Source organism: Symsagittifera roscoffensis, chromosome 3 (genome assembly GCF_963678635.1).
Source record: "Symsagittifera roscoffensis chromosome 3, txSymRosc1.1, whole genome shotgun sequence".
In the NCBI taxonomy this organism is placed as follows: Eukaryota; Metazoa; Xenacoelomorpha; order Acoela; family Convolutidae; genus Symsagittifera; species Symsagittifera roscoffensis.
This window is the reverse complement of record NC_087064.1, coordinates 45,125,017-45,136,814: the sequence shown is the minus strand read 5'-3', so window position 1 is coordinate 45,136,814 and position 11,798 is coordinate 45,125,017. Positions and strand designations below refer to the sequence as shown.

The 11,798-nt window shown below is 32.7% G+C and overlaps 1 protein-coding gene across 1 annotated transcript; it reads left to right on the top strand.

The window, feature by feature from the left end:
• Positions 1-658: 658 nt before the first annotated feature.
• On the top strand, positions 659-3,406 carry LOC134841730 (histone-lysine N-methyltransferase set-1-like). The gene is made up of 4 exons (XM_063857765.1): positions 659-941; positions 1,106-1,284; positions 1,388-1,520; positions 3,006-3,406. The coding sequence occupies exons 1-4, from the start codon at positions 659-661 to the stop codon at positions 3,404-3,406; spliced, it is 996 nt and encodes a 331-aa protein (XP_063713835.1).
• Positions 3,407-11,798: the final 8,392 nt, after the last annotated feature.

Genomic DNA, 11,798 nt, shown 5'->3' with positions numbered 1-11,798 from the left:
AACAACTTTGATTGTCTTTCTTATTTTCCAATGTTTCATCCTCCGATTGTCGCGAAGGTCTTCTGGAATTGTTATCTGTACGGGTGGACCCTTCCATTCAGTCCATTTGACACTCACACCCCAGTTACTAATGAAACCCAGTATTCTAGCGGCTTCCCAAATGTACGTCACTTCATCAAGAACTTGCACTTCTTCTTTTTCCTTGAACAATGATGGAAGCATCTTGTATGAGCGATTTTATCTAAATGAATAATATTTAGTACAATCATTGTACTCATGATGAGTAATTGTCATGATGAGTATATTTTTTAACAACCAATTTAAACCTTTATGTTTAACCGCATAAAACGACTATTGAAACGATAATTGAAGTTCAATTGGTGTTCAATTGGTACTCAAATTGGTTGTGATAATATGCCATATTATACTATCTTATATTATTGCAGTAATTCAGCAATTAAGAGTCAATTATACACTGTATAATATAATATAGTATAATATGGCATAATATCACAACCAATTTGAGTACCAATTGAACACCAATTGAACTTCAATTATTGAAAAATACTATTATTAGTAAGTTGTTAGTAACACCCTTCGATTCTGCAATCCTTTCTAGTCACTTCTCATTTCATTCCAAGTTTCGTTAACCTGAACTATGGACTCCGAACTTCCTGCTGTGAATACTGCGCAACTTGAAACTCCTGTTTTCCATAGAGATCATAATGAACCTCTATCTAGTCAACAGTCTGTTACTAACAGATGTAGTACATCTCGGAGTTTCGACCAAAACTTTGCACAGCACCCATCTGTGGAAGTTCCTTTAGGAACCCCCATCCGACCTATGCCCTATGCTGAACCTTGTACAATTATTACAGATGTTAATCATAATGACAATACTTACCACACATTGCAGACTCCGCAGCAAGTGTCTTCTCAAAGTGAAGGGTATTCAAACTTCATTAGCCCAATGCCAGTGGTGTACCCACACTCCTTTGATCCCGCGTTTTTCATAGAAATCAAATTGCCAGCCAGCCCACTGATCATCATGATGATTACACTGCCAATGGAACAGAACTCAGTCGTTTTTTTTCTCAACCTTCAGAATCAACTCCTTCAAACCAGCATTCATCAACAACTTTGTCATGGGAAATACCTCTGTTCACGCCGCAGTCGGCGACTGCCACTCAGGCTGGCAGTTCAAGTACAGAGCCTCCGACTGATTTTTCATCTGAGAATATGGCAAAACGAGTTATTCCAACGAACAATGACTCGCAAACCGAGGTAAAATTCCTTTTGCTGCTCAAACCGTGAAGAGTTGGAAACTTTCAGCTAATGTTTTTGTTCACTTTTGTAGTTCAACTAAAAGTTTTTGTTTTGAGTTTAGATAGCTGCAAAACTTGCACGCGTTCAAGAACAACTTGAAGCTGCTTCGTCCAAGGACGACCAAAATGAACATTGCGAGAGGCAAGAAATCGAAACAGTTGTTAAAGAGCACTTGGATGCTTTCCAAGAATCGGGTTTTTTAACCCATAAACAACGTGTTTCGTTATTTCAACTTGTGACAGCCTTCTTATACTGTTATGTCGTGCCATCAATGCTAGAAAAAACCATAAGCTGCATGTCTGTTCATGCAGTTGCACAAGCGTTTGTGGTATTGTCAGATGAGGACGATACTTGTATAACGGTTTCAATTGAACCAAGTGAAAGTGAGTCATCTTGAATTTCTTCCGTATAATTTTTTTCAAAATTGTGAAACTGTTTGTTTAGTGTCTACTGAACGTTCGAATCACATTTTGCCGCGATGGCTCGTACAGGGTTTGAAACTTTATCACACTGAAGTTCGACCACATTTCTTACCTCAGAGTGTCCCGGAAGAAAATATTTCTTTCACCCGATCTTTCCCTGAGCAAGCAATCCAAGTCAAAACAGAACTTTTTTTTGTGAACTCCAGTGGAAACACCAAGTTTCGTGTGAATAGAATTGCCGCCACAGTTTCTGACATGGTACGTTTAAACTTTTAACTTATAAATCTGTGGAAGTTGAACTTCCTAATATGATTTGAACACAACGGGGAATTCGTTCTAGAAGGATCTGTTTAGATTTCTGCTCAAATGCAGCCTGCTAAGCGACCCAAGACATTGCTCGATCGTCAAGTGGCAAAATTCATGCCTTTGTCAAAAGATCCTGCCTTTCAACTGGTGAAACACAAAGCGCAGGAAATTCACAAGGTACTACTTTGATTTTCCAAGAATTTTTTTAATTTAAAAAACGTTTCGACTCGGAAACTTTCGGAAAGTTTCGACTGTTTCAGCTGATTTGTACTTCACAGTTTTTTTATACAGTATCACAATTTATCAATTGGATGTATGAAACAATACGCTTACGTTTTTCCAGATTGTCAATCACACCTACAAAGATGTTGAAAAAGCTGTGCGATGTAGACAAGATCAACAAAGATACATTAGACAGACAATTAGAGCACAAGCTTTTGTGAAACAGTATCCAAACTTTGTTGTATCGGAGACGCGCGTGTCGGGTTTTTTCCAGCGAAACAAATGGGAAACTCATCACGACCTAAAGAAAGTCATGTCCCAAATCGCCATGCTGCAGAAAGAGAAAAGCAAGCGACAACAAAAGCCGCTTTCTGATTCCAGCGGCATTAGTTATAAAGGCACTGGAAACTTTCTTTCATTGGAAGCACAAACGCTTCTGGCCCACAGATGTGATACGCAAGAATGGGTTGGCATTTGTGATGTTGTTTTCCCTACCTACGGAAGAGGTAATCTTGCGTTTCTTGAAAACGTTGACGACAAGTTTCCAAAACTTTCAAAAGTTTCTTTTTCAAAAAAATTTCTTTTTTGATTCAAACGTTATAGTTTAAAGTTTTAAAAAGTCATAAAGTTTTCAACCAATACAGTTTTTTGAATTCCATTGAAAAATGCCATGTAACTGTGTTACATAATATAGAGTAAACTTTAAATGTTGAACATTTTCTGATTCAGGCGTTGTCAGCACACAGGCCTTCCAGAAGGATGATATTATCATGGACTACCATGGGGTTGCTGTGACAGATAAAACATATCAAGATTTGATAAGGAACCGTTCTGTTCCGACTGAATTTGTGCTGGAAATTGGCGCGCCTGTGAAGCGTTTCATCGATGCTTCTTCAGAAGTGTGTGTTGAACATCCAACCAACCGCTGTCTTGGTCGCCTGGCTAATCACAGCACACTAAACTCCAAGAAGAATTTGGATGCGAATATGAAGATCATAGAAGTTGTTCTTAATGCCTTCGATCCGCCAAAACGATTAGCTGTATTCAAAGCCCGAAGAAACATTGAGCCTTTCGAACAGCTACGATACGATTATGGCGATAAAGTTGCTCGATACATGTTCAACATGTGAGGTTCACAAGCTCAGCTTTTTTACCTTAGAAACTTTTCAAGTTGTGTTACACCCATTCAATGGAAGTTCCATATATTTTATGTTCAACATCCTGTATGTTACATACGTGTAGTTACTACTAGTAGTAGTTCAAACATTTGCACCCACAACTTTTTTCATCGAAGTACATGTACAGTATTTCGGCACGCTCGAAATTACTAATTACTTAGTAACTAATTAGTTAGTAGTTATAACTAAGTTTGATCAAACGATTGTACCCACAACTTTTTTCATAGGAATACAGTATTATAGCACGTATATTATAGTTGCAGTTATAATAACTTGTAGGACAAACTAAACAAAAAAGATGGAATCAAATTGCTGAAAAACTGTAAACTTCTGCCAGATTAATTCAAAAATATAAAAGTCTTGGATTCCATGCCATTTTTCTCACTGGATTCCAACGTCTTGGATTCCATGGTTATAGTGTATTGAATTTATCAACTATTTGTTTAGCAACTATTTGTTTAGTGGTTGAGTAAAAATGGCTCGGATTCCGGGACCATGTCCTGGATTCCGAATTCAAGTAATTGTTCGCTATACCATGGATTCCGGGATTTTGCCAATTTTCGGTGGTTTAATTGATTGTCCCGGATTCCGGGATTTTGCGTATATGCCTGTTCGTGCCGCCATGCGAGTATTTGAACGCGGAATCCATGGCATGTGCATGTTATATCATTTGAATTTGGAATCCATGTACACTAATAGTCAAATCTGACTATTGAAATAACACGGATTGGCGACGTAATGAACTGGTTTAGATTTTCAATTAAGATTTCATCTTTTAATTACAAAATTTAAATTTTAGAATGATTCAGAAGGAGCCTGAAAATTTTACTGACTAATTTTAACTGTGAAACTGTAATTTTCTAATGATTTCGAGCCCACCTCTTGGTTTGCTTAAATGGGCATATCAAAAAGTAGAAATATGAAGTAAAAGTGTTCAGAAATTAAAGCCCCCAACTATATACTTAAGTTGAAATAAAATAGTGAACTTAAAAATGAAAATTTTGCAAATTAGATACCTTGAAGGTTGCCGTTGCATGATAAGCATAGATTGTCAATTGAATAAGTAAAAGATGTCGGAATCAAAGTTTCCTTCATGTGATTCAGTGTCCCGTGAAGCATTTCATATCATGTCCTTTGAATTATTAAGGCAGGGCTGTATGGTTTAGGGGCAATAGCTAAACCGGCGAACTCGTCGCTTCGCTCCTCGGGAGCGCCTCCCGTTCTGTAAATTTAAGTGAAAAAAAAACCTAAAAGGAAAACCTCAAACTTATTAAGTTGTGAAAAAAGGAAAGAAAAAAATTTGAAAAAATTCTCTGAAATCTATTAACAAAAAACCCGTAAATGTTATAGGATCTTAGGTATAGTTCTACTGGTCGTGTTCGAAACTTAAAAAACATAATTTTTTTAATTTTTTTCTTTTATTTTTAGCTTAAATTTTTCGTTCTCATTTTAAATTCAAGTGAATTTGGTATGAGTTTTATAGGAGTAATATGATACCTAATTAGGACAAGCGTAGAAATTAAAATACAATTATAGCCCAATCAATGAAAGTATACGCTTATAAGTTGTGATTCTTTTCAGAAAATTTGATTTTTGTGTGAATATTAGAAAAAAATTGGGAAAATTTTTTTTTGTCTCCAAATCCATTGAAACTATCCTCAACACAAAAACAGGGTTTATTACAGCTTAAAGCTCTATCTGTCTCATCATTCTGTTCAAATGCAAGGCTTTTGTATATTAAAAACTGATTAATTTACAGCCTCAAACTGTTGCTGTTAATTTTAAAGGGTAGCGATAAGTTTTTTTTAAGGTTTGGCGAATTTTTGGGGACTGGTTTAGATTTCCAATTAATTTTTCAGCACTAAATTACAACATTTAAAACTTAGAATGATTCAGGTTGAGCATAAAACTTTTTCTGACTAATTTTAACTGTGAAACAAAAATTTCCTACTGATTTCAAGTCGACTTCTTGGTTTGCTTAAATAAGTATATCAAAAAGTAGAAATATGAAATAAAAGAGTTCAGAAATTAAAGCCATCAACTATATAATTAAGTTGAAATTAAATAGTGAACTTAAAAACGAAAATTTTGCAAATTAGATACCTTGAAGGTTGCCGATGCATGATAAGCATAGATTGTCATTTGAATGTGTAAAAGATGTCGGAATCAAAGTTTCCTTCATGTGATTCAGTGTCCCGTGAAACATTTCATATCATGTCTTTCGAATTATTAAGGCAGGGCCTATTGGTTTAAGGAGCAAAAGCAAAACCGGCGGGCTCGTCGCTACGCTCCTCGGGAAGGCCTCCCGTTCTGTAAATTTAAGTGAAAAAAAAACCTAAAAGGAAAACCTCAAACTTATTAAGTTGTGAAAAAAGGAAAGAAAAAAATTTGAAAAAATTCTCTGAAATCTATTAACAAAAAACCCGTAAATGTTATAGGATCTTAGGTATAGTTCTACTGGTCGTGTTCGAAACTTAAAAAACATAATTTTTTTAATTTTTTTCTTTTATTTTTAGCTTAAATTTTTCGTTCTCATTTTAAATTCAAGTGAATTTGGTATGAGTTTTATAGGAGTAATATGATACCTAATTAGGACAAGCGTAGAAATTAAAATACAATTATAGCCCAATCAATGAAAGTATACGCTTATAAGTTGTGATTCTTTTCAGAAAATTTGATTTTTGTGTGAATATTAGAAAAAAATTGGGAAAATTTTTTTTTGTCTCCAAATCCATTGAAACTATCCTCAACACAAAAACAGGGTTTATTACAGCTTAAAGCTCTATCTGTCTCATCATTCTGTTCAAATGCAAGGCTTTTGTATATTAAAAACTGATTAATTTACAGCCTCAAACTGTTGCTGTTAATTTTAAAGGGTAGCGATAAGTTTTTTTAAGGTTTGGCGAATTTTTGGGGACTGGTTTAGATTTCCAATTAATTTTTCAGCACTAAATTACAACATTTAAAACTTAGAATGATTCAGGTTGAGCATAAAACTTTTTCTGACTAATTTTAACTGTGAAACAAAAATTTCCTACTGATTTCAAGTCGACTTCTTGGTTTGCTTAAATAAGTATATCAAAAAGTAGAAATATGAAATAAAAGAGTTCAGAAATTAAAGCCATCAACTATATAATTAAGTTGAAATTAAATAGTGAACTTAAAAACGAAAATTTTGCAAATTAGATACCTTGAAGGTTGCCGATGCATGATAAGCATAGATTGTCATTTGAATGTGTAAAAGATGTCGGAATCAAAGTTTCCTTCATGTGATTCAGTGTCCCGTGAAACATTTCATATCATGTCTTTCGAATTATTAAGGCAGGGCCTATTGGTTTAAGGAGCAAAAGCAAAACCGGCGGGCTCGTCGCTACGCTCCTCGGGAAGGCCTCCCGTTCTGTAAATTTAAGTGAAAAAAAATAATAGAGGAAAACCTCAGACTTATTAAATTGTGAAAAAAGGAAAAATAAAATTTTGAAAAATGTCTCTGAAATCTATTAACAAAAAACCCGTAAATGTTATAGGATCTCGGACATAGTTCTACTGGTTGTGTTCGAAACTTAAAAAACATAATTTTTTTACACTTTTTTTCCTTTATTTTTAGCTTAAATTTTTCGTTCTCATTTTAAGTTCAAGTGAATTTGGTATGAATTTTACAGGAGTTATTTGATACCTAATTAAGACAAGCGTAAAAATTAAAAAACAATTTTAACCTGATCAATGAGAGTAGATGCTTATAAGTTGTGATTTTTTCAGAAAATTTGATTTTTGTGTGAATATTAGAAAAAAATTGGGAAAATTTTTTTTGTCTCCAAATCCATTGAAACTATCCTCAACACAAAAACAGGGTTTATTACAGCCTAAAGCTCTATGTGTCTCATCATTCTGTTCAAATGCAAGGCTTTTGTAGAATAAAAACTGATTAATTTACAGCCTCAAACTTGTGCTGTTAATTTTAAAGGGTAGCGATAAATTTTTTTAAGGTTTGGTGACTTTTTGGGGAATAGTTTAGATTTCCAATTAATTTTTCAGCACTAAATTACAAAATTTAAAACTTATAATGATTCAGATTGAGCATAAAACGTTTCTTGACTAATTTCAACTGTGAAACAAAAATTTCCAATTGACTTCAAGCCCACTTCTTGGTTTGCTTAAATAGGTATATCAAAAAGTAGAAAAATGAAATAAAATTGTTCAGAAATTAAAGCCCTCAACTATATAATTAAGTTGAAATAAAATAGTGAACTTAGAGATAAAAATTTTGCAAATTAGATACCTTGAAGGTTGCCGATGCATGATAAGCATAGATTGTTATTTGAATGTGTAAAAGATATCGTAATCAAAGTTTCCTTCATGTGATTCAGTGTCCCGAGAAACATTTCATGTCATGTCTTTCGAAATATTAATGCAGGGCCGTTTGATTTAAGGAGCAATAGCTAAATTGGCGGGCTCGTCAATACGCTCCTCGAGAACGCCTCCCGTTCTGTAAATTTAAGTGAAAAAAAAATAATAAAAGGAAAACCTCAAACTTATTAAGTTGTGAAAAAAGGAAAAACAAAATTTAAAAAATTTCTCCAAAATCTATTAACAAAAAACCCGTAAATGTTATAGGATCTCGGGCATAGTTCCACTGGTCGTGTTCGAAACTTAAAAAACATAAATTTCTTTTAACTTTTTTTCTTTTATTTTTAGCTTAAATTTTTCGTTCTCATTTTAAATTCAAGTGAATTTGGTATGAATTTTATAGGAGTAATTCGATGCCTAATTAGGACAACCGTAGAAATTAAAAAACAATTATAGCCCAATCAATGAGAGTAGACGCTTAAGAATGTGTGATTTTTTTAGAAAGTTTGATTTTTGTGTGAATATTAGAAAAAATTTGGAAAATTTTTTTTTGTCTCCAAATCCCTTGAAACTATCCTCAACACAAAAACAGGGTTTATTACAGCTTAAAGCTCTATCTGTCTCATCATTCTGTTCAAATTCAAAGCTTTTGTATATAAAAACTGATTAATTTACAGCCTCAAACTTTTGCTGTTAATTTTAAAGGGTAGCGATAAATTTTTTTAAGGTTTGGCGACTTTTTGGGGACTGGTTAGATTTCCAATTAATATTTCAGCATAAATTACAAAATTTAAAACTAAGAAGGATTCAGATTGAGCCTAAAACTTTTTCTGACCAATTTTAACTGTAAAACAAAAATTTCATATTGATTTCAAGCCCACTTCTTGGTTTGCTTAAATAGGTATATCAAAAAGTAGAAATATGAAGTAAAAGTGTTCAGAAATTAAGAAACCCTCAACTATATACTTAAGTTGAAATAAAATAGTGAACTTAAAAATAAAATTTTTGCAAGTTAGATACCTTGAAGAATGCCGATGCATGATAAACATAGATTGTCATTTGAATGTGTAAAAGATGTCGGAATCAAAGTTTCCTTCATGTGATTCAGTGTCCGGTGAAACATTTCATATCATGTCCTTCGAAATATTAAGGCAGGGCCGTTTAGTTTAAGGGACAATAGCTAAATCGGCGGTCTCGTCGCTTCGCTCCTCGGGAGCGCCTTCCGTTCTGTAAATTTAAGTGAAAAAAATAATAAAAGGAAAATCTCAAACTTATTAAGTTGTGAAAAAAGGAAAGAAAAAATTTTGAGAAATTTCTCTGAAATCTATTAACAAAAAACCCGTAAATGTTATAGGATCTTAGGTAGAGTTCTACTGGTCGTGTTCGAAACTTAAAAAACATATTTTTTTAAACTTTTTTTCCTTCATTTTTAGCTTAAGTATTTCGTTCTCATTTTAAATTGAAGTAAATGTGGCATGATTTTTATAGGAGTAATTTGATACCTTATTAGGACAAGCGTAGAAATTAAAAAACAATTATAGCCCAATCAATGAGAGTATACGCTTAAAAGTTGTGATTTTTTCAGAAAATTTGATTTTTGTGTGAATTTTAGAAAAAAATTGGGAACGTTTTTTTTGTCTCCAAATCCATTGAAACTATCCTCAACACAAAAACAGGGTTTATTACAGCCTAAAGCTCTATCTGTCTCATCATTCTGTTCAAATGCAAGGCTTTTGTATATTAAAAACTGATTAATTTACAGCCTCAAACTTTTGCTGTTAATTTTAAAGGGTAGCGATAAATTTTTTTAAGGTTTGGCGACTTTTTGGGGACTGGTTTAGATTTCCAATTAATATTTCAGCACTAAATTACAACATTTAAAAATTAGAATGATTCAGATTGAGCATAAAACTTTTTCTGACTAATTTCAACTGTGAAACAAAAATTTCCTATTGACTTCAAGCCCACTTCTTGGTTTGCTTAAATAGGTATATCAAAAAGTTGAAAAATGAAATAAAAGTGTTCAGAAATTAAAGCCCTCAACTATATAATTAAGTTGAAATAAAATAGTGAACTTAGAGATAAAAATTTTGCAAATTAGATACCTCGATAGTTGCCGATGCATGATAAGCATAGATTGTTATTTGAATGTGTAGAAGATATCGGAATCAAAGTTTCCTTCATGTGATTCAGTGTCCCGTGAAACATTTCATATCATGTCCTTCGAAATATTAAGGCAGGGCCGTTTGATTTAAGGAGCAATAGCTAAATTGGCGGGCTCGTCAATACGCTCCTCGAGAACGCCTCCCGTTCTGTAAATTTAAGTGAAAAAAAAATGATAAAAGGAAAACCTCAAACTTATTAAGTTGTGAAAAAAGGAAAGAAAAAATTTTGAAAAAATTCTCTAAAATCTATTAACAAAAAACCCGTAAATGTTATAGGATCTTAGGTATAGTTCTACTGGTTGTGTTCGAAACTTAAAAAAAATATTTTTTTTAAACTTTTTTCTTTTATTTTTAGCTTAAATTTTTCGTTCTCATTTTAAATTCAAGTGAATTTGGTTTGAGTTTTATAGGAGTAATTTGATACCTAATTAGGACAAGCGTAGAAATTAAAAAACAATTATAGCCCAATCAATGAGAGTATACGCTTAAAAGTTGTGATTTTTTCAGAAAATTTAATTTTTGTGTGAATTTTAGAAAAAAATTGGGAAAGTTTTTTTTTGTCTCCAAATCCATTGAAACTATCCTCAACACAAAAACAGGGTTTATTACAGCCTAAAGCTCTATCTGTCTCATCATTCTGTTCAAATGCAAGGCTTTTGTATATTAAAAACTGATTAATTTACAGCCTCAAACTTTTGCTGTTAATTTTAAAGGGTAGCGATAAATTTTTTTAAGGTTTGGCGACTTTTTGGGGACTGGTTTAGATTTCCAATTGATATTTCAGCACTGAATTACAACATTTAAAAATAAGAATGATTCAGATTGAGCATAAAAATTTTTCTCACTAATTTCAACTGTGAAACAAAAATTTCTTATTGACTTCAAGCCCACTTCTTGGTTTGCTTAAATAGGTCTATCAAAAAGTAGAAAAATGAAATAAAAGTGTTCAGAAATTAAAGCCCTCAACTATATAATTAAGTTGAAATAAAATAGTGAACTTTAGAAAAAAAATTTTGCAAATTAGATACCTCGATAGTTGCCGATGCATGATAAGCATAGATTGTCATTTGAATGTGTAGAAGATATCGGAATCAAAGTTTCCTTCATGTAATTCAGTGTCCCGTGAAACATTTCATATCATGTCCTTCGAAATATTAAGGCAGGGCTGTTTGGTTTAGGGGCAATAGCTAAACCGGCGGGTTCGTCGCTTCGCTCCTCGGGAGCGCCTCCCGTTCTGTAAATTTAAGTGAAAAAAAAATAATAAAAGGAAAACCTCAAACTTATTAAGTTGTGAAAAAAGGAAAGAAAAAATTTTGAAAAAATTCTCTGAAATTTATTAACAAAAAACCCGTAAATGTTATAAGATCTTAGGTATAGTTCTACTGGTCGTGTTCGAAACTTAAAAAACATAAATTTCTTTTAACTTTTTTTCTTTTATTTTTAGCTTAAATTTTTCGTTCTCATTTTAAATTCAAGTGAATTTGGTATGATTTTTATAGGAGTAATTTGATACCTAATTAGGACAAGCGTAGAAATTAAAAAACAATTATAGCCCAATCATTGAAAGTATACGCTTAAAAATTGTGATTTTTTCAGAAAAATTGATTTTTGTGTGAATTTTAGAAAAAAATTGGGAAAGTTTTTTTTTGTCTCCAAATCCATTAAAACTATCCTCAACACAAAAACAGGGTTTATTACAGCCTAAAGCTCTATCTGTCTCGTCATTTTGTTCAAATGCAAGGCTTTTGTATATTAAAAACTGATTAATTTACAGCCTCAAGTTTTTGCTGTTAATTTTAAAGGGTAGCGATAAATTTTTTTAAGGTTTGGCGACT

Excerpts from the sequence above, each read along its gene's own strand:
- LOC134841730 (XM_063857765.1), top strand. The coding sequence starts at position 659 with ATGGACTCCGAACTTCCTGCTGTGAATACTGCGCAACTTGAAACTCCT. Across the intron at positions 1,285-1,387 it reads ACAATGACTCGCAAACCGAG|ATAGCTGCAAAACTTGCACG; the intron begins GTAAAATTCCTT and ends TTTTGAGTTTAG. Across the intron at positions 1,521-3,005 it reads GGATGCTTTCCAAGAATCGG|GCGTTGTCAGCACACAGGCC; the intron begins GTTTTTTAACCC and ends TTTCTGATTCAG.